Here is a 22,470-nt window from a genome sequence, read left to right on the forward strand (position 1 = left end):
TGCATGCTGTTTCATTGAATGCTGGGGAAATAGAATATCTAGCTATTACGGGACACATGCGCGCTTTTGATAACGTAAATCACGCATGCACAAGCGATTCACATACTCTAGATTTGTACCACGAACGTCCTCTATTTTTTTTTTCCTCAGGCTACTTGACAACCAAGGAGGTGATGAGATAACATCAATGAAGGAGGAAGAGAAGGAAAGTGACCCAGATAATAACAGAGCTGAATTAGAGAATGAGAACGTAGAGGAGGAAGAATATTGGATTTGGTCAAAACTTCCAACCAATGGATCTTCAAATATCCATAATGCAACGCATCTCGCCCAAAGGAAGGGACTATGGTAATCTTCGAGTTGTCTGAAGGAGGTGGAAAGAGCTGGCCACTCCATTGCGTTGGATTTCTGGTTCGGCAGCTATTCGATACCCTTGGCTTGTGTCCTTTCAGAAAGCGAAACCTGTCTATGACTTCTATGATCCAGAATCTGACTTTACCTATCACCTGAGTAGCACAGTATCACCATCATATCCTGTAATTTTTGCCTCCTACAAAGGTTGGTTGCTACTTTCTCAGGGTCCACAATCCACTTTCATGCTTGAACCATTCATGAAAAAGAGAATCGATCTTCCGAAGATGCCACACCCATTCAACCTGTTAGCCCAAAGGTTTCTCTAAAATACCTTATAGATTTTGATGATAACAAAACATAATTTATTGAAATTGAAATATAATTATTTTCATGATATAAGACAAATATTTATTGTGTAGGAATTTGACTGAGCAACACAAGAAAATATTCTATATCAAAATCTTGTCTCCAATAAAGAGCAAAGAAAAAGAAGGAGAAAGATTAAGGTCCAATCTTTCCCTTGATAATTCAAAAGGCTATTTTTAAATATGGGAACATGCATCTTGCTTTGAAGCAAACAAGAATGGAAAGAATCATTAAACCAAGATTGTGGAGCTGATTGTCTCTAACAGCTAGAAGGAAAATCCAACGTTCAATTGAGTCTTCATGGTTAATAAGAGAAGTCGATAGAGGAAGCAATATTTGACAGAACTCTTGAAGAAAATTGCACTGAGCTGAAAATCTGATTTTTATCTCTAAGCGTTCATCTTGATATCTATACACTTGTGTGTGTGAAAGTTCGTATTTTGATCTTCATTGTAAAAGAGATTATACATCCTTATTCGTACTCTTATGAGTGTTTATCTTTTTGTGAGTGGTTTTGGAGAGAAAATCACTTGAGAGTTAAGTGTTATTAGCACCAGAGTCAAAATTAGTCAGAGCGATTGGGGATAGATTGCTCGTTATAAAGGTTGTCTAGCACCCGCGAAGCTAGAAGATTGTAACTATTGGAGATAGTGCAGCAAATTCCGAGTTGGACAATTGGGGAGTGGATTAAACCGTTGAAGTTGCAGACTGAACCACTATAAATCCTTGCGTTTGATTCTCTCTTTCCTACCCTCTTTATTTTCAGTTTTGCATATCAATATTGCATGAGTAGAATAATATATCATTGAAATTGGAATTGTGGTTGAATAGATTGCAATTAGTTTTTAAAATTTTGTGTTATATTTGAGATACCCAATTCACACCCCCACAACCCACCCCCCCCCCCGCTTGGGTTGCTATTTGAACCAACAATTGGCATCAGAGTGGGGCTCTAATTATTTTTGACTTAATCGTCTTAGGGTAAGATCTATGGCAACCCTCTATGGCACCTTCCTTCCCGAGGGCCAATCGAGCAATAGACCTCCTTTATTTAGTGGGCCTAACTATAATTATTGGAAGGCTAGAATGCACATTTATATTCAAACTGACTACAAGTTGTGGAAAGTTATTGTTGATGGGCCACATCGTCCTACCAAAACCGTTAATGGAGTAGTAAGTGCCTAAAGATGAAAAAAAATGGAATGCGAAGGATATTACAGGAATTGAACTGAATGCTAAGGCTATGAATCTTTTATATTGTGCATTAGATCCCACTGAGTTTTATAGAGTCTCTGCATGTGAATCAGCTAAGGATATCTGGGATAAGCTAGAAGTTACACATGAAGGTACTAGTCAGATTAAAGAATGTAAAATTGACATGCTTGTTCACAAGTATGAGTTATTTAAAATGATGTCTGATGAATCTATTTCTAGCATGTTTACTCGTTTTACTGATATTGTTAATGGCTTAAAATCTCTTGAAAAATCTTACTCTAATGTTGAACTTGTGAGGAAGATTCTCAGGCGATCCTTGCAGCGGAGGTGACGGCATTTCGGATTCAGCTGTAGGGTTTTGGATGGCAGGAGACAATGGGGTTGTTTTAGGGTCTTGTTGGTCTTTGACCAACGATTGGGTCTAGGGTAGTTGTGAAGATTAAGTAATTTTCATTTTCATTTGTCCTTATCCTTTTAATATTTGTAATTTTTGAATCATGAGATTAATAAAAAAAATATTGCTGATAAAAAAAAAAAAAAGAAATACTGGTAAAATGATGCCATTGATACCCCTTTGAATTTGTGCTCAATTAACTAATTTACACCCCGGGGAATTAGTGGATTCGACCACATTAACCTATCGTAATTGAATAAGAACACCACCTAATGATGATTCATGAATATTAGATGATTTTCCAAATGTTTTACACGGGATGCACGTTAGTGGCAAGCTTGCTCTCGGAATCAAAATTGTAATTGCATGCGCAAAGTCTTCCGTTCGAATTTGGGGCCGGGGCGAGGACCAAATCGGGCCGTCCATACAAGCGTGACCCGATGATTCATTCATTAGAGAGCCGTCCATACAAGCTTGACCCGATGATTCATTCATTTGAGAGTCCTATCTTATCTTAGACATAAAATAGAAGATGCTGAAACAGTCCTCATCTCTTTAGGATTAGAAAACTTCTAAAGCATCAAGGATGCAATCTCTCTATATACAATTCCTGCAGCATATTCACAAGATAATACACGAGAGATATACAAAATATATAGAGTTCTAGGAAACACACACTCTCTCTCTGGGTCGGTTTGGTTAAAGTTCGCAAGAGGTAATCCGAACCACTCGCTTCCGCACTCGTAATATATATAGTTTTTTTTTTTTGCCAAGCCTTATATATTTTTAACATACCCTTTGGTTGGTACCCATAGTAATTCTGGGAACTTTCCTTAAAATCTCTCCGAACTTTTATTGGTAACTAATTTATTTTTTTGGTAAGTAATCTCTCCAAGCTTGTACTTAGGGAGATTGGAAATACCTATAAATGCTCTCCATGCAGCAGGAAGAAGTTCGTTCACCGAAAACAGAGGGAGCTATGAGGCCCTTCGCTATTGATAATGGAAGCAGACGCTCTTTCGTCTCCCTCTTCAAAGACGTTACTCACGCCAAGTATTCTCTCTCTCTCTCTCTCTCTCTCTCTCTCTCTCTCTCTCTCTCTCTCTCTCTCTCTCTCTCTCTCTCTCTCTCTCTCTCTCTCTCTCTCTCTCTCTCTCACGAACTAACGAACGAATGAGGGTAGGAGTTTAATTCGTGTAAGAACTGAAGGTTCCCATTCATGCGCATGCTGTTTCATTGAATGTTTGGGAAATAGAATATCTAGTTAGTATTACGGGATACATGCTTTTGGTAACGTAAATCACGCATCCACAAGCGATTCAGATACGCGTAGATTAATTTGTAGTTGAGGGTTTTAAGCTCATTCAGACTGTTTCAACTTTCACCAGTGACTCTTCAGCATTCACATGTTGCTTATTTGTGTTACAGAATTCTTTTGCATCAAAAAAAATCCTGTATTTGACAAAAAACTCAAGCAACCAAACGAAGAAGTTGATGCTGAAATCGCAATTGCAAATTAATCCTAGTTACTTTTTGTGCACATCTACATGCATACGCTTCATATAACAATTAGCCATTCACTGTTTTAGAGATTGTATAGATCTATGCATGATTTCGACTTGATAATCTAACTATTGCCAAGTACCACGAACATCGTCTGTTATTGTTAGCTTGTAAATGTTCTTGAAAATAAATGGTTCCCTTCATGAAGTGATCAAAACCACCTTGATGTGAACTGCACAATCTTAAAATAATTCAACAATAGCTTAAACAAAAAAGGACCATATGAGTTAAGATATTTCGGTTTTTTTTCTTTTTTCCTCAGGTTACTTGACAACCAAGGAGGTGATCATGAGATAACGCCAATGAATGAGGAAAAGAAGAAAAGTGACCCAGAGATTGAGAATGTGGAGGAGGAAGTTTGGGCAAAACTTCCAATGGATCTTCAAATGTCCATAATACAATGCATCCCACCCAATGAAAGGGACTATCGGAATCTTCGTGTTGTCTGTAGAAGGTGGAAAGCGATGGCCCCTCCATTGCGTTGGATTTCTGGTTCGGCAGCCATTGAATACCCTTGGCTTGTGTCCTTTCAGAAAGAGAAAGGTGTCTATGACTTCTATGATCCAACATCTGACTTGACCTATCACATGAGCACAGAATCAACATCATATCTTGCAATTTTTGCCTCCTACAAAGGTTGGTTGCTTCTTTCTGAGGGTCCACAATCTATTTATATGCTTGAACCGTTCACGAAAATGAGAATCGATCTTCCGAAGATGCCACAACAATTCAACCTCGTTGGTGGACAATATTGGTTTGGTGTAAATCCAACTTCCGGAAGATATCGTGTTAACCAAATCTTTCGTCGCTCTCCTGAGCAGCTGATGATTTTGGAGTTCACTAGTAAAATGACTTCTTGTGCTTGCCTTCCTGTCAAGAACAAATCATTCACACCATCATGGAATAACCTTATTTTTTGCGATGGGAGTTTATTTGGTTTGGATCAAAATGGGAAGTTCGGAATCTTCGCAACTGTAGGGAATGAAAGACAATGGCATGTTTTGAATGATTCCCAGATATTATGTTTTCCTTCAAGAGTAGAACAAAGCTTTCTGGTTGTGTTGAACTTGAGGATAATGTCGGTGTTTGTTGGAAGTTCAGAAAAATGGGTTAAAGTATTTAACTTCAATTTTTCGGCACTTAAATGGGAGCAAGTTGATAGCTTGGGAAATCTAGTTTTGTTTGTTGGTCGAACATCCATAGCTGTGGAGTCAAAGGAGGAAAGAATGAGGAACAAGATTTTCTTCCCCATCTTCAAAGAAGCTGATGGTAGCATCATGTTTTATTGTCTAGAGACTTGCAGATTCCGCAGCTTCAGCAGTGAAAATTCCAATTTGGATCTTCATGGAGAGAGAGGATTTAAAAAATTAGTATCTAATTGTACCTGGATTCGACCTAATTTGGTTCCGTCCTTCAGCTGAACGACTTGTATTTTGGCTCTATAGATGGATGGTACATTGGATTTATTCAACAATTCGATCTGTTCGTTTGGATGAGAACGATCACATTATGGAAAATGCCTATTGGATCTGAGAGCGAGAACATTATTTTATGTAGTTTTTTTTTTTAATTTGTTTTCTAGGTTAGTATTATCTAGCTCTTTTATATTGTGGTTTCTATTTTTACAGTTTGTTGACTGGATTATTTAGTTTTCACAAATGGAGAATTTTATTATTTATTTATTTATTTTTGTATCCTTGCGGATGCGTGAGGTTCTCTTCTCCTATTGTACGATTCGAAATGGTTTCTGTTTTCTGTAAGTGGGTGATGGATAATTTGGTTGGACAGTAATTGTCTCAGGCAAGCAGTAGAGAATTTGAACAAACTGCAAAGTCGTTCTTAAGATATGGAAGATTTATCAAAAAGTATGGATGGACGATTTGTATCGAGTTTACAGTAACGATAATGCTACTGCAGCCATTGCAGCCCGTATATTTATAAAGAAATTAATAATCATTTGATTGTAACTTGCGTGAAGATTGGCCGGATTATGATGCGTACCATACTTGTTCCTCTATCCATCCCCTATCTCTGTAGTACTGAGGACTGAATTCTATCTTTTGGTAATTTCCGTGCCACAGATCTCTTTGCAAAAAGCACAATGGAGACTCCGTAAGACAACATTTGAGCTGTGCTTTCCGCATAGGTTGCTAGCATGGTAGTTATAGATCTCCAGTAATTCATCAACAATTTGTGTCACCTGATTTCCTTGAGTAACCAAACTACTTATTACAGGTACATGGATCCAAGTGTCTAGTTCGGGCACCGTTGGTGGACACATATCCCACATCCTTCGTGAAGTTTTTGAGTGTCGGACATAAACACTTAAATACATTCAGTCTTAGATGAGTTGATGTTCCGTATCTTAAGATTCTACGTTGAAACCTTATGGGTGTTTGAAACATATACCATTGAGACTGAGTTTGCATTGGACATTTTTGGAGAGTTTTGAAAGATTTTTCCCATGGTAGGAGTTCAGACCACAAAAACCAGATCCTAATTAAGTCTTCTACCTCTATGTGTGTGTGTGTGTCTTTGGTAGGGGTGAGTGTGCTTCTTGTTTCAGTGGATATACCAGGAACTTGGATGCTTAAGTGAATCAATTGGAACTTTTACCGTCTAATAGGAACAAATCAATTGGGAAAATTTTAAAGTTCTAATTCCGTGTCATAGTTTTGTGTTTTGAGGTATATATTGCATCTAACATGTAAGTTGGTAACGGAAAGGGGAATCTGATAGATGAGTGGCACCGCACGTGATGCATCAGTGCATTTTGATGATTAAAACCAAATGGATGTACAGTGTCCCTCGTGCCTTCTCTTCCGATTTTATATCAGAGTCTCAGACTCAATCGGTCTGTGTATGTTCTATTCCTATCTTCTGGTATCAGATTCAATCGATTTTATGTTCAATCGGTCTGTGTATCATATTCTATTCCTATCTTCTGGTGCACGATGCTTTTATGAGAATGCAGTGTGATTCTGGCCTTCCTTTCTGATTTGAACCAGATTTTACCTTTTTGTTATGTATCCTATCTTCAGGTGAACTGTAGTTTCATTCGAGGTGGTGGTGCAGAGATTACTTCAAAAAAATATGTGGAGAAGTGTAGTTTTGTGGTTGCATCTGGCATTTTATATTGATATGATTTGCCCCATCAGCAGTCGAATGTCAGCCCACATTCTCAGAAGCTCATCTGTAATCTTATAGGGTCAACGAAGTCTAAGTCAATTTCATCAAGAAAAAATGCAACTGTCGAAGAGGACAATGTATTGGTATTTGGCATCTAGTTCTGCTGAAACACCCACCCCAACGATGAACCCAGGAGGAATGGAAAGGTTCCCAAGCACGGTACAGGTATAGCATCTGGATTATTGGTACAATGGATCGAGCTAATTGCCAATCCGTTGCTCATTCTAGAAAGGTCTGGTCTACTATACTTGGTTTATAGGAACAAGTATGTACACTTACATTTTCCATGCCCAATCATATTTTCTCTCCATTGCCATAACCAAAGGAAATTACTAGAAAACAATACATATGCATTATACACCTAGTTGGTTGAGGACTGAGGAATATCTAATGCCCTAGAAAGTTTCAACATTTGATGTTACGCAAAAAAAAAAAAACTGCAACAATTCACTGGCTATTGAGATGATCTAATCATGAGATGATCAAAAGAAGCTGACTTGTGACTAATTTTGAAGAGCATTCCGTTGCATTAAGCAGGTACTTGTGGTGGGGGAAGAACACATTTGGCATTGCTCAACATAAGCAGCATCATAGTATCTATGAGGAGGCAGATGCGAATAAACGGAGAAAGCCATAAGCTTGACCCTCATTGATCTTCACATAAAAATTTACCGTTGTGAAGGAATCGAGCCATGGAGTCCTAAGAAAAATACCATTAGTGGTAAGATGGGAAAGAGTCCCATGCTTTTTTCTTTGCGTTTGTTCTTTTATCTGGCCGGTTCTTAAGCAAGGCCATGGCTTTTTGAAGGTTGAAATGTGGGGTACCTCAAAATAAATGTCCATGATCCCTTATATTTTTTGTTATAGGAGAGAGTTTGAGATGGGGTTTGCTTTAAATTAAAACGGTATCTCCATCTTGGAATTGCTAATATTTTTTCACAGCTTGTACTCTTCTCTTGGACTTTTAATTAAGTTAAATGTTACTCATCAGAGCTTTATCTATATCTTGCAGAGTTGTAGGTCAATGAGAATGGGAAGCGCCACCTGGTCGCAACAGTGGGCAAATTCAGCGTGATATGGAATTTCCAGCAGGTGAAGAACAGTGCTCATGAACAGTGGTGGAGCCAGGATTTTGTTACCGGGGAGCCGATTTAATAGACATATTTTTTTTATCGGAACGTATAAGGTTTTTACTTTTTAGTTCATTACATTTGTACATTGAATTGATTCTTTAGGCTATTTCAGCTCACGTACTTATTTTTTTATTTACAAAAGAAATTGAGAATGTAAAAGAACCAGTTTTTTTATCAAATCGAAGCAAAATTATTAAGATTATAAGTAACTATACACGAATAATTATCAATAATATTTAAAATCAAGTATATATAACATAAAAATTTTAAAACTCGGACACTCGGGGAGCCGGGACCGGGGCCCCCGGGGCCCTGCACACCTCCGCCCCTGCTCATGAATGTTACACGAATCAGTAGGGCCTCAAGAGTTGCTATTGCTGCAAGATGATATTGAAAGATGAGTCCAGTATCGATAGTCGGTTCATGTACAATAGATTTGTTGTTAGCGACTCCCCGGATGCTCCCCTCGTCGTGGCTACCCCCATGATTCAGCATGTCTGAAAGAAAGCAGTGAACATTGTGAAAAGCAAGCTTTTTCTGTCTCTGGCGTTGGATGGTTCTTGTTATATCATGCCAATTTGTTTGACTTGTTTCTTTTGATTTTAAATGTAATGATGTTTCGTTGTTAGAAGAAGAAAGAATGGAAGGGGGAAAAAAGGTTCCATATTTTTCCTTGATAGCAGAGAAAAGAGCTTTTTTTCAGTTTATCTGATGGGAAAATGACGGCCAAGGTATTTTGATAATTAATACCTGCCAAGAACATTTTCAGCATTAATAAATGTTCTTAGCATGTCCTTGGAGGATATTAATTATCAAAACACGTCCTGGCAGGTATTCATGTCTTTACTCCATTTGAATTTTTTTGACCTATTGACTAAGTCGGTACGATTTCGGGATAGTACCCGTCGGTACCAATAGTGGAACTGATTTGAATTAGTATCAGCTCTGATCTATGTTAGATTTCCTTTTGGAAACCCAGACGAATGAAAAATAATCAAAACAAGAGAAAAATAACCAAAGACGAGCAAGTTCAACAAGAAAGAACATTTAAGAAGACCAACCAACCTCCAAGCGAAAAAAATTCGTCACTTGTCAGAAAGTAATTAATCCAGTAAAAGCAGTCGAAAAACTTAAAACTAACACCATAAAACACATCTTGGTGAGAATGCATTTGATCGGCACGTATAATTATCTAAACTCCAATTGTATTATCCCTAAATCGATAGCCTAGCGGGCAAAGATAACTTAACCAATTGAACTTGATCCCCAAAAAAAAATAAAAAAACTACATAAACTAACATCCCAAATACGAATTTTCACTGGAGGTGATGTTGCCGTCAGCCTTTTTCTCATGCCCACAAGCAGACTTTGTTGAATAAGTCCCACTCCCTATTGCCAGAGGATACCAATTAGCGGAAGGTTGAAATTAGTCCAGGTTGTATCCAGGTACAGTTGGACAAAATCTTGAAATCTTCGGTTCCATGAAAATCCGCACAGGAATTTTCGCTGCTGAAGCTATGAAATCTGCCAGAATCTAGAGAATAGAAGATGATGTTGCCGTCCGCCTTTTTGAATACAGGGAAAAAAATCTTGTTCCTTAGTCGTTCCTCCTCTGCCTCGACAGCAATGGATGTTCGACCAACAAACAAAACTAGATTTCCCAAGCTATCAACTTGCTCCCATCTGTGTGTCGAAAAGTTGAACTCTAGTACGTGAACCCATCCTCCAGAATTTCCCACAAATACTGACGTTAACTTATCCTTGAAGGAAACCAAAAAGTTCTGCCAAACTTTTGAAGGAAAACTTAATTGTTGGGACTCATTCAAAACCAACCAGTTTGGTGTATTTCCTACTGTTCGCAAGCGTCCCAACCTTCCAACTTGGTCCAAACAATGAACACATCCACGGAAGATGACGAGATTATTCCATGATGACAGGAATGATACACCATTGACAGAATATTGGGCCCAAGCTGCTCTTTTACTAGAAAACTCCAAATCCCTCAGCTGTCCAGAAGAGGTACAATAAATTCTGGTAAAATGGTAGCATGTGGTAGTTTTATCTATAGCACAGACAAGTCCGTTAAGGTTGTCGAAGGGTTCTGGGACAAGTGGAAGATCGATTGTTATTTTCCTGAATGGTTCAAGCATATAAATAGATCGTTCACCCTCAGCAAGGAGCAACCAACCTTCGCAGGACGAGAGAATTCCAGGGTTCGATGCTCCTGTATTCATTTCATAGGTAAAGTCAGATGTTGGATCATAAAAGTTAAATATACTGTCTTCTATCCGAAAGGACACAAGCCAAGGGTATCGAATGGCTTCGGAATCAGGAATCCATCGCAATGGAGGGGCCAGCGATCTCCACCTTCTACAGACAGCACGAATATTCCGATAGTCCCTGTCAATAGATGAGATGCTCCGCATAATTGATATTTGAAGATCCCTTGGAAGTTTTGACCAAATCCCATATTCTTCCTCTTCTCCAACCTTATTCTCTGCTCTCCTTCTTTTATTATTTGCATCACTTTTCTTATTTTCCTCTTTCGTTGATGTTATCTCATCACCTCCTTGGTTATCAAGCAACCTGGGAAAAAAAAAGTCTCTTTAACCCAAAAAAAGGAACAATCAATTATCAAGAATGATGCTCGTGGCACTTGACAATAGTAAGATTATCAACTATGTAACTTAGGTGCATGGAACTGCCGAGTGAAAATCATGCATCTATAAAATCTCTAAATCTGACCAGTTGGTTGTATTTAAGAAGTGTTATCACAAAGTAACTGACTTATTGCAATTGAGATTTCACCTTCAACTTATCTTCTTTCAGTTGTTTGAGGTTTTTCAATAAAGGATTTTAACAGCCGGAACCAATGTTTTTTTTTTTTTATCGGCCAGCCTGAACCAATGCTGTGTCAAGAGCATGTATGGGTAATTATGCGATATTTTATTCCCCGAACATACTTAAATCAAGACCATTCTATTTCCAAATGTTACGAGTGCAAAATTGAATTCTAAACACAAAACCGAATCCACGGATGAGCACATGAATAAATGGCACTGATGCAGCGTAAAAGCGAGTAATAAACTCACTTAATAAAGAAAAACCAAAAGAATAAGAGAGTATCCCTTCTCAAGCAAAGCTAGAATTTTTATTAACCAACTGTTTGCACCAAGTCTACTAGGACACAAACATACTAGGAAATAAAAATAAAGAAAAGAAGGTAATACTTGGGACAAACATACTAGGAAATAAAAACATACTAGATGTTGTGCGCAAAGATATGAGTATAATGGGTTTGTGTGAACAAGTAGCCTTTGACATAGCTCAATGGAGGAAACGGATTCATGTAGCCGACCCCAAGTGATTAGGACATAAGGCTCGGTTTGGTTTGGTTAAAAGAAGGTAATACTTGCTAACCAATCATAATCCTTACCAGAAAAGAAGAAACTTTCCTAATTAAAAGATACTAGTAAATCAATTCCTTCATATCATGGAACATATATGAAGATTTGGAGGATTTCAAGAATATTCCGATTCTAGAAAAATCCACCCAAATCTTATTGCTACTTTGCCCTTTGTCTCTCATACTGATCCATGTATGCACAAGCAATAAAGTCTACATCATCCTCCCCGGGTTAGAGAGAATTCGCCCTCAAATTTGCAGACTCCTCATCGGAACTATCACCGGGATATGGAATAAGATGTTTGACATTAAACGTGTCAGAAGTGTGGATGTGACTTGGAAGCTTCAACTTGTATGCATTGGGGTTAATTTTCTCAAGGGGTCTCCAACGGTCCAATCTTCCAAGCTGCGAACTTGCTGTACTCACCCACTGGGAAGTGATCCTTCATCAAAACAGCCCACACAAAGTCACCCACTTCGAATTCCACAGCACGACGCTTTTTGTCGGCAGCTTGCTTATACTTTGCAAAAGATTCTACCAAGTGTTGCTCAGTCATCTTGTGAACCGCTTGCAAACTTAAAATCAGATTGTGCACTCTACCACTAGGACACTTCAGGTCCGGGACAGGAGCCAAGTCAAGAGACGCTTGAGGATTAAACCAATATCTCACAAAAAAGGGACTAACCCAGAGTTGCAATTGACCGAACGATTGTAGGCGAACTCAGCTTGATACAACCGCTGATCCCAAGACTTGAGATGATCACCCACAAGGCTATGAAGCAGATTACCCACAGACCGATTAACCACGTCGGTCTACTGTCAGTTTGCGGATGATGTGCAGTGCACCGTCAGTTTGCAGATGATATGCAGTGCTAAAATCAAGTTTTCAACTTCCACACACAGCGCCAAAAGTGACTTAAGGAATCGTGTGTCCCTATCGAAGACGAGAGATTGGGGCGGGCAGCCCATGCAAACGATTAACTTCACAGAAATAGAGTTGGGGGGCTATTAACAGCATTTGAAGTCTTCTTGCAGGCAATAAAGTGTGTCATCTTTGAGAATGGGTCCATCACCACAAAGATAGAATTGTTTTCTGCGTTCTTGGCAATCCCAGGATAAAATCCATACTAACATTGGCCCATGGCTGATTCGGTATACGTGTTGTATAAGCCTGCATTGGTTGCCATTCCCTTTGAAACTTGACAAACCCAGCAACCCTCAACAAATCTTGTAATCTCCTTGCGCATTGTAGGCCAATAGTAAGAGTCTCCTACAAGCTGAACCATCTTGTCTCTCCCCACGTGTCCCTCCTCATGCAGCTCCTTTATGATTTTGAGGCGTAAACTACTCGCCGGCACACAAAGCTGATTTCCTTTGAATAGAACCTCATAATGCATCTGATAATCTGCTCGATTTCCAACCTCCACATCTTTCATAATCTGCCCAAAATAAGGATCACTAGGCAATAATTCACGAAACAAATCAAAGCCCAATACCTTGGCATGCATGGTGACCAAGAGATGTGTTTGCCGACTAAGAGCATCGGCTACCTTGTTTAAAGCACCAGATTTATGCTTTATAACAAAGGTGAATTGCTAAATATACGCGGCCAATGTAGCATGCCTCGAAGAAAGCTTTTCCTGACTATTAATATGCTTCAAAGCATCATGGTAAGAATATAGGATAAACTCATTGTATGCCAAGTATGAACTCCAATGCTTAAGAGCTCGAACAATTGCGAAGAACTCGATATCAGACCTGCTGTAATTTAACTTTGATTCACCTACCTTCTCATTGAAGTAAGCTACCGGTTTACCATGTTGGCTCAATACAGCTCCTATCCCCACTTTAGATGCATCACAATGCAGCTCGAATGGCTTGGAGAAATCCAGTAAAGTAAGCACCGGGGCTGTAATCAATTTATACTTAATCCTCTCGTAAGGCTAGTGATGTTGCATCTGTCCATTCGAACCTTCCTAATTTCATGCAATCAGTTATCAAGGCCATATGGGGCCATAATAGTACTAAAATTTTGAATAAAACGGCGGTAAAAGGGTACATGTGAAAACTCTGAACTTCATGAACATCAGTTGGGATGGGCCAATTCTTGACAGCTCTATTTTGGACTCATCCACAGACAACCCATCTTTTGACACCACATGCCCCAAAAATAAGACACTCTTAGTCATGAAAGAGCATTTAGGGATGGCAACAAAGAACTTATCTCCGCACAATATTGCAAAGACTCTTGCAAGTAATGCAGGTGCTCTTCCATGTTAGGGCTATAGACCAGGATATCATCGAAATAGACCACAACAAACCGACCCACGAGGGCCTGAAAATCTGGTTCATAACCCTCATGAAAGTGCTAGGGGCATTGGACAATCCGAATGGCATGACCAGCCACTCATATAAACCCTCACGAGTCTTTAAAGCTGTCTTCCACTCGTCGCCTGCTCGATTTCGAATCTGATGTTGCATGTCACGCAGAGGTGGCAACTCTTCAGGCAAATCATCAGGAATCACATCACGAAACTCCTCAACCAACGGCCTAACTGACTCTGGAATCGGACTATCTGTTGCACACTCCTTGGCCAATCAGAACATAGACCAAGTCCTGAATCAACTGCATCTTCCATAAACTTCCTCACCAAAAGGTTGGAACCCTCCCCTTTAGTAGGTTTAGGATCAACCTCTTTGCTTGGAACAAGCACTATCTTTGTACTACCAAACATAAAGCTGTATGCGTTCTTCTTTCCCTCGTGCAGAGCATTCCGGTCATACTGTGAGGGCATTCCCAAAAGGTGACAAGCATCCATTGCAATAACATCACACCATGCATTATCCTTGTACTTGGAGCCAATTGAAAAGGAAACCAAACAACACTTAGAAACAGTTACCTCATTTCCTTTCACAATCCACAACAACTTATAAGGGCTTGAATGCTTCTCCGTTGCTAGCCCCAATTTGCGAAGAGCCTCTTCCAAAACCACATTCTCACAACTTCCAGAGTCGATGACAAGGCGACATACCTTACCGCCAATTGTACTAGTCGATTGGAAGATGTTATTTTGAAGCCAATCATCCCCACCAGCCTTTCGAGGGGTGAAACATGCCCTTCGAACGACCAGTAAAGGCCCATAATCTCTTTGCACAAACTCTTCTTCGACCCCATCCTCATCGTACTGTGCTGCTTTTTCCTCACTAGATTGCTCAATTCCATTATCTTTGGCATCCACAAACAGTCCCTTTCTTCCCTTTCTGAACTGTTCGTTTCTTTTGCAATTTGCCATCCTATGACCCAGTTCACCGCACTTAAAACAGCGTGTTGTGTTGCTATTTATTGGTGCATGGTTTGCTTGGCCAGCCGCAAGAGGCTTCCCAATATTGGTCTGATTGTTCACTAGAGGGATGGGACGGCTATCGATAATGTTGCCAAGCTGGAATCTGCTCTTCCGGTCAGCTTGCTTCTCCAATGTCAAGGCCTTTTGATGTGCTTCTGAAACAAAAAAGGGTTCATCAAAATTCAAAGCATCTAGAAACTGTTCTCTCATTCCCCCAATATACCATGAAACCAACTGATCATGCAATTCTAATAGGTCAATGCGGACCAGGAGTCGGTAAAACTCTCCGGTATAATCATCCAATGACTTTGAACCCTGCCGCAAGTTCTACAATTGCTGGTACAACAACCTTGTGTAGTTATGGGGCAAGAACGATGCCCGCATATGATTCGGCAACTACTCCAAGAACGAATCTTCTCTTTTCCCTGTTGCTGCCACCATGCAGCAGCACACCCTCGAAATTTTGTTGCTGCCAAAGAAACTCGTTTGTCCAAAGGTACCTCTTTGAACTCCAAAATTCCTCCACAGCCGCAACCCAATCCAGAAACTCATCGGGCAGCAAGCAACCCTTGAATTCTGGTACGTCCAGCTTGAAGCCCGACTCCCAATGCATGAAAGTACCCGAAACCACAGCAAGGTCTCTCCTTTGTGGCCCGAGCACGGCAAACGGGTTGTGGCCATCTTCATACTCTGACATCGTCACCGCTCTCCGCATCCACTCGACGTGAATGGGGATTCTGGTGTTCAGGTGCTCCTAAAGAGGCAATTTGCTCTATCAAGGCATTGAACTTGTCATCAATAAGTTGCTAAGCGGGCCTCGTTGAGCTTCACCCGTGGCATTATCGCGCTCATACGCATCGTAAGCAACGCCATGTTGACAACCAACACCTCGACCTCCTCCTTTTGGCAGCATTGGTGATGGATCAGGAAGCGAGTCTAAGCTCGCAGCGTAAAAGTGAAGAATAAACTAACTCACGCGATAAAGAACAACCAAAAGAATAAGAGATACTCTCTCTTCTCAAGCAAAGCTCGAGTTTTTATTAATCAACTGATTTGCGCTAAGGCTTACAGTGCTTATTTATAGGCTACTAGGACCCAAACATATTAGGAAATAAAAATAAAGAAAAGGTAATACTCCGTACTTGCTAACCAAGCATAACCATTACCAGAAAAGAAGAAAACTTTCTAATTAGAAGATACTAGCAAATCAAATCCTTCCTATCATGAAAAATATATGAAGATTTGGAGGATTTTAAAAATATTCCGATTCTAGAAAAATTCACCAAAATCTTACTCCTACTCTGCCCTTTGTCTCTCATGCTAATCCATGTATGCACAAAGTCTACACCAGGCACGCAGCCCCCAACTTGGGGTTGCTCCGGAACCTTCAGTTCTTAAACGGGGAGAGAGAAGCTATGGATCGAACCGGACGTCCCACACATTCCACAGCGGGTCGGGAGCCCTTATGGTCACGCCCAAGGGGTTTGCTATACCGGTCGCCCCCTCCTTACCTTTTTGTTTAATCGAGTGAGAGAGAGAGAGAGTACTTGGCATAATAAGTAACGTCTTTGAAGAGGTAATCGAAAGAGGGTGTGCTTCCATGATCGACATTGAAGACCTCCATAGCTCCCTTTGTTTTCTGGAAACGAAAGCCTGTTTTTTTTTTCCCCTGCGCTGCCCAACAAAAAGAGAAACGAAACCCACGCTTTTCTGCTGCTTGGCGAGAATTTTATAGGTACTTTCTCTTCCTTAAATTAGTTCGGAGAGACTTTAGGAAAAATTACTTTCCCAACTTGGCTCGGGGTTGGGCTCCGGTTCTGTACGTTAATGTCTGGTCCATTGAATGGCTGGAATCAACTCTATTGCATCAAAAGGTCCACAGCATGTCATGTCATATTCTTACATTTGCCTCTCGAAGAAACGGAGAATGGTTAACGTAAAGTCTTGCAAAATCCAAACCAAACTCCACCCCATATTCTTACATTTGCCTCTCAAAGAAACGGAGAATGGTTAACGGAAAGTCCTGCAAAATCCAAACCAAACTCCACTCCAGTTTAGATGAAAAGTTGGTCCACTTCAAGAACCCTTTTTTTCTTTTTCCATACGTCCAGCTAAGCACTTAATTTTAATTTTTTCGAATGTTCATAAATTAAAAATATGGTAAAAAATTAAGTGATCTAATTTTTAATCGGTTTAAATCAATGCAAAGATTTTATTTTTTTAATCATTTTATTCTAAACATTCATAATTAATTTTCGTCTCTAGATCTCTTATAATTAAGTATTTGCTCATTATTTGGGACCATACTTGATTATGCGAGTCCTACAAAAAAAAAAGAAATTATTACATTTTAGGATAAAATCTCCGCACAGGTTCAAACGGATTGAAAATTGAAGCATTTAATTTTTTTAGACTGTATATATATTACTAAAAAATATGATCAAAAAATTAAGTGCCATTACCTATAAATAAAAAGAATGGATTTCTGATTCTCTGTGCAACTTACAACATAATAGGGGTGATTTTGGTTCAGTTCGGGGTGAAATTTCCAAAAACCAATTCGGTTCGGTCCAAATATATCCAAGACCGATCCCGGCCGAAGTTGAATTCGGTTCCATTCCGTTCGGGGTGAGTTTGGTTCAGCCGGAATTTTGGTCCGCCCGAAATATTAAATTTTTATTTAATTTAAAGTGTATATGTGTAAAAAATATATAGTTGGTCGGTTTGGTTCAGTCCAGTGAAAATCATAGGAAACCGAGACCGAACCGATTTCGGTTCGGTTCGGTCCGGAAAAATTCTGCCATCACCCCGACCGAAAACCAAACCGATCGGTCGGTTTTTTCGGTCCGTCAGAATTTGTAACACCCCTACAACATAACCTTCACTGAGAGATTTCCTCAACCATCCAAAATGATCACCAAGAATCAATATCTTATTCTAATCTTTTGTAATGCTTTTGTGGTGAACAAAGATCCTTAAAATTTCACCAATGCTACAAGGATTTGGTTAGGAGATGGACTCATCCAATTTTGTACCAAAAAATCCCAAGATGGAAAAAAAAAAAATTCAAAAGGAAATTCTATATCTATTTAGCTCAAGGTGGTTTTCCGTTGTCCAAGTCCTCCATCACTTCAATATCTTTGCGTGCTGTTATCTTCTGCACATAACCTGCAATTTCGGAATACAAAGTATAATTTCGTGCTTTTTAAAACTAACAAGTCAACGAAGGTTAAACCACTTAATGCAAATTTGCAAGTCAACAAAGCCTTGTCATTGCACCAGCAAAAGCCCCTTAAAAGCAATTCGAGGAACTCAAAGAAAATCAAGGTTCAGAGCCTTTGTAAGGTCCACGAGGCAACCAACATGTAAGTGTCGAACTCATGCCTGAATGCGATCGGTTGGTGTGGATCTATCTCCTGAAGTCATATGCTCATTTAAAGTTTGCATTTTAGGGGAACACTTGTAATGTAAACCAAGTTTAAAACCTTGACTCCGATAGTGAACTCTTAGAGCTAACAAATGTGCCAAACCTCTAAAACCTTTATTCTACAACTACCATTTGCTGGACTTTTCATAGCACCAAAACATACCACTAAATGCTAGGAAATCTAAAAGCTCCACATGATAAACAAGATTGATGTGTTGGCTTTAGAGAAGAAAAACATATTAGATTCCCCCGCATCAGCATGCAGGCAGATGTTACCAACCTTACTTTGTTGCCCTAGAATACAGGGCTAGGATTCTCCATCATTGAGTATCTAAAATGTCTTCTTGTAACGGGAAGCAATAGTGCTGAAAGGGGAGCTATCAAGACCCCGTCTACTTGGTGCATGGAGAGGTGTACTCCTGTATCAATCTTTTCTTGTTGTTCGTAATCTTTCTTTTTCTTCTTTTAATTAGTTGTACGAGTGTAAGAACTTGAGATCCTACTTGCAATTATAAAATGAACCATTTGCCATTAAGATATTTTGGTGGTCTAGCAAATAATAAGAGATGGATCAACGAGCAAGGATCACACAGATTCATGACATCATTCTAGCTGAAAGAGCAGCTTGGATAACATTCGCCGTTGTGCAGAAAAATATGAGAAGATCGAAACAAATTGAAGACAAACAAGAATGCAACCTGCTCAGAGCCACAGTAGAAACTCATCAATATACCTACATTGGACGTGATCATCCAATTCCTTGTACAAGGCTTTTTTTAAACTAATTATGCTGGTATGCTAGATAATCCCATGAATGAAGCAGGAATTACTCATCGACTTGGAAGAGTATATTGAACAATGACAAGAAAGAGAAAGTGAAGGAATCCAGCAAAAATGTCCCTGAAATTTGTCATTCCTCTTCTGAAATTGCTAATGGGATTCATGAGTACCTCCATCGTTTGATAAGCTAGGGTTTGCAGTGGGATGATGGGAAAAGGTGCCACTACTATATTTTGCAGCTTGATGTTCAGGTAAGGGGTCATGTGCCCAAAAATAGGTGTTTTTTTCCCAAGAAGCACCTAGAAAGGAGATTAAGGCCATTGTCAATGCCTGTGAAGCTCAAAAATCAGTTAGCACGCAAACTCTATCGCAAAAGCTCCAATTGATAGATTTTTTCTAGAACCCAGGTTGTGAACACAAGGCAGCATACTAAAATAGGAATACTATGAGGACACTAAAACGAGGGGCCAACAATTGACAAGGTGAGGGTACTGCTTCTCAATGCAATCTGATTATAGAAAACATGTCGACTATACGGAAGCAAAAATTTCTTCATTTTACTGAGAGAGAGAGAGAGAGAGAGAGAGAGAGAGAGAGAGAGAGAGTGGAATACAAAAGGGGTTCATGTATAGGTCAGATAATAAAGTAAAAGCATAAAACCCAGATGTAACGAAGGTGACGTGAACCAAGTCACTGAAATGACAACATCTGTTTACCCATTTCTGTAACAACTAACGGGAGAACTTAATCCACAAAACACTTTTTAAAAAGTATGTAACCACACTGCCCTGCCCTTTCCTGCATATGCTAGATGTGAGATGAGATCATAGGATGTAAGCCTATGCCATATGCACATTGACAAACATTAGTTGTGTATCGTACACATGGCATATGCTTGAAAACATGGGCATGATCTTATGTTCAATGTTTTCAGACAAAGAATGCACTTGAGAATTGAACACAAAATTTGCAGCAGGAAGAGTCAAAGAAGGAACAAGAAGTAAGAGACAAAGAAGGAACAAGAAAGTACCAACTCCAAAGCAAGGTATGCACTTGCAGATTGTCTCTTTCCCCCTTTTATTATAATAACTGACAAGTCCTGACCCTTGGCAACTCCGACACTTCCCAGTCCATTCATATACCACTTCCTTACAATCCTGCAGCTCCAAAATTAAAAGTTACCATCATCAGGTGCCCATGGAGACCTCTAATAAGATTTGATGTCCAAAAATGATTCGGACGCATACGCGAAACCTGTCATTAAAAACCTTTGCAAGAAAAATTCGAAGATCCAACATTTTCCTTTTGGGTGGACAATTTACTTGTGTTGCTTATCCATAAAGCCGGATAAGGAGGTAAATACTACTATTATAACTTACATAAGTTGCATTAGGCAGAGTCACAACGTGGTAAACATTATTTGATTGTTTAGATAACCAAATTTTTTGTTGATCAAACAAGTCTGATTAAAATCAAACCAAGTGAGTACGAAGACTTGACTTGGACTAACAATGACCTTTGTACTAGTCTCAATCAATTTATTTCACACATTCCTACCTTTTACAAACAATTTCTCAGCGACCACAGAGACGGAATTAGGGCTGATAAACATACCAAACCGCTCGAAGTTCGAGCTCGTGTCCACTCGTTAAAAGCTCGCTTGAGGTCAGTTTAAAACATAAACAAACCAAGCTTGAACATTAATTGAAGCTCGTTAAGCTTCCAGACCAAGCTCAAACAAGCTACTGTTCGGCTTATCTGACTTATCAAGTTAAAAACAATCAAGTTTCTCGAGATCAGCTCATAGTATGCACGATTAAAGCCCGTTGGAGTTCAGTTCGTCCCATAATCAAGCTTGAACATATTCTGAAAGCTCGTTATGATTGATCAACTGTTCTGCCTGTTCGGTTGGTTTATCAAGCCCTAGACGGAATTGAATTTGTTTATCAAGCTCATTCTTTATTTGGCATACGATGCGAAATAAGTTGGAATTGCAATACCCATTCATGAACATCAATACACATTCACAGGTATCAATAACTGGTCTCGGATATCCATATACTTCTTACACATTAACCACCGCCGCCCATTAGTGCGCATTTTCGTATAAAATTTGCTAATACTATTCATTTCGCACATTCTTAACTTTTTTCCTACAATATCTCAGCGACCAAAGAGAAGGAATTGAACAGCGAAACAGAAATCAAACCTCGACTTGGGGATCGCAACGCAACCGGCGATCAATCTCCTCGGGCGAAACCGGCGACGTGTCAGGATACGTCATGGGGAGAGGGAGAGCGTCGCCGTCGTCGGCCAAGTAGCTCTCCCCGGGCCGCGACCACCGCTTCTCCCTCGCATTGACCTTGGTGTTGTTGTTCTTGTTGTTAGCAACTCGCCTCTCTGCAGGGCCGGAGTCGGGGGTGAGTCGGGGGATACCACTGCTGACGGCGTCGACGGCGGCGGCGGGGAAATTGAACAACCACCGCGGAAATGAAGGGCCCGCGGGGGGATCGGCGGCGCGGCAACGGACGGTGGAGGGAGAGGAAGGAGAGGGGAGGGAGAGGAAGGAGGATTTTATGAAGGGGGAGAAGATTAAGCTAGGGTTTATGACAGGCAACATTGGACGAAGAAGCCTGCAATACATCTACTACATGTATATACGCACGTTTTGTAGAGATATTTCAGTAGCTGAGGTTTGGAACTTTGGACAGCAGAGCCGGCTTCGAAGAGAAGATGAAGATTACTACTACTACTACAGGCCTGTGGTGACAGAATTAATAATTTACAAAAATTCGGGATAAAATTAATAAATGCGAAGAAAATTTGGTTAGGAATTAAACGTGCAATTTTTTTAAAAGTAAAAAAAAAATTGTTAGCAGAACTGGCCTAAATAAGCTGCTCGGATTGCCTTCATAAAGATTAGCACAGCCAAGGTTGCATGTACCCAAATGTGCACACAACTTTGTTCTCGTGATACTTAAGCCACATGATTGAACAAAAAATTCTTTGAAATTACACGGAAACAGAGATATAGACACAATTTCGATACAGAAGATTTGGGTTCCTTTTAGCGCCTATCCCTTCCCAAATCTCTGGTACATTTTTACTATTCTGGACATCGTAGAGAAATTGCTTACAATTTTAAATGTATAATATCTTTCAAATGCAGCATAGAATAGATCTTCATTATTTTTATTAAACAAAATTCTTAAAACCATAAGAAGTCTTAAATAAAGGGTCCATCTTTTATCCCTAGAGAGTACTGGGGGGGAAATGCAAAATAAATAAATAAAATAAG

At 39.7% G+C, this 22,470-nt stretch overlaps 3 protein-coding genes across 6 annotated transcripts; 1 reads left to right on the forward strand and 2 right to left on the reverse strand.

Moving 5' to 3' along the window:
• The first annotated feature begins 3,226 nt into the window (after positions 1–3,226).
• On the forward strand, positions 3,227–5,341 carry LOC131307769 (F-box/kelch-repeat protein At1g57790-like). The gene is made up of 2 exons (XM_058334449.1): positions 3,227–3,382; positions 4,155–5,341. Exons 1-2 carry the CDS (start codon positions 3,258–3,260, stop codon positions 5,311–5,313), a joined length of 1,284 nt encoding a protein of 427 aa, XP_058190432.1. The 5' UTR covers positions 3,227–3,257; the 3' UTR covers positions 5,314–5,341.
• A 3,892-nt stretch (positions 5,342–9,233) lies between these two features.
• On the reverse strand, positions 9,234–16,759 carry LOC131308436 (F-box/kelch-repeat protein At1g57790-like). Of its 4 annotated transcripts, none has more exons than XM_058335365.1 (2): positions 16,513–16,759; positions 9,234–10,800 (listed from the first exon to the last, which is right to left on the reverse strand). In XM_058335365.1, the coding sequence occupies exons 1-2, from the start codon at positions 16,587–16,589 to the stop codon at positions 9,624–9,626; spliced, it is 1,254 nt and encodes a 417-aa protein (XP_058191348.1). In that variant the 5' UTR covers positions 16,590–16,759; the 3' UTR covers positions 9,234–9,623. The 4 variants fall into 4 exon arrangements, with proteins under 4 accessions (XP_058191348.1, XP_058191350.1, XP_058191351.1 ...); XM_058335367.1 differs by having other exon boundaries at positions 16,260–16,754; XM_058335368.1 differs by lacking the exon at positions 16,513–16,759 and adding an exon at positions 16,249–16,397.
• Positions 16,760–17,876: 1,117 nt separating this feature from the next.
• Positions 17,877–21,896, reverse strand: LOC131308423 (protein disulfide-isomerase SCO2). Its single transcript, XM_058335345.1, has 3 exons — positions 21,382–21,896; positions 20,203–20,329; positions 17,877–18,133 (listed from the first exon to the last, which is right to left on the reverse strand). The coding sequence occupies exons 1-3, from the start codon at positions 21,814–21,816 to the stop codon at positions 18,060–18,062; spliced, it is 636 nt and encodes a 211-aa protein (XP_058191328.1). The 5' UTR covers positions 21,817–21,896; the 3' UTR covers positions 17,877–18,059.
• Positions 21,897–22,470: the final 574 nt, after the last annotated feature.

This window comes from Rhododendron vialii, chromosome 11a (assembly GCF_030253575.1).
Source record: "Rhododendron vialii isolate Sample 1 chromosome 11a, ASM3025357v1".
Lineage (NCBI taxonomy): Eukaryota > Viridiplantae > Streptophyta > Magnoliopsida > Ericales > Ericaceae > Rhododendron > Rhododendron vialii.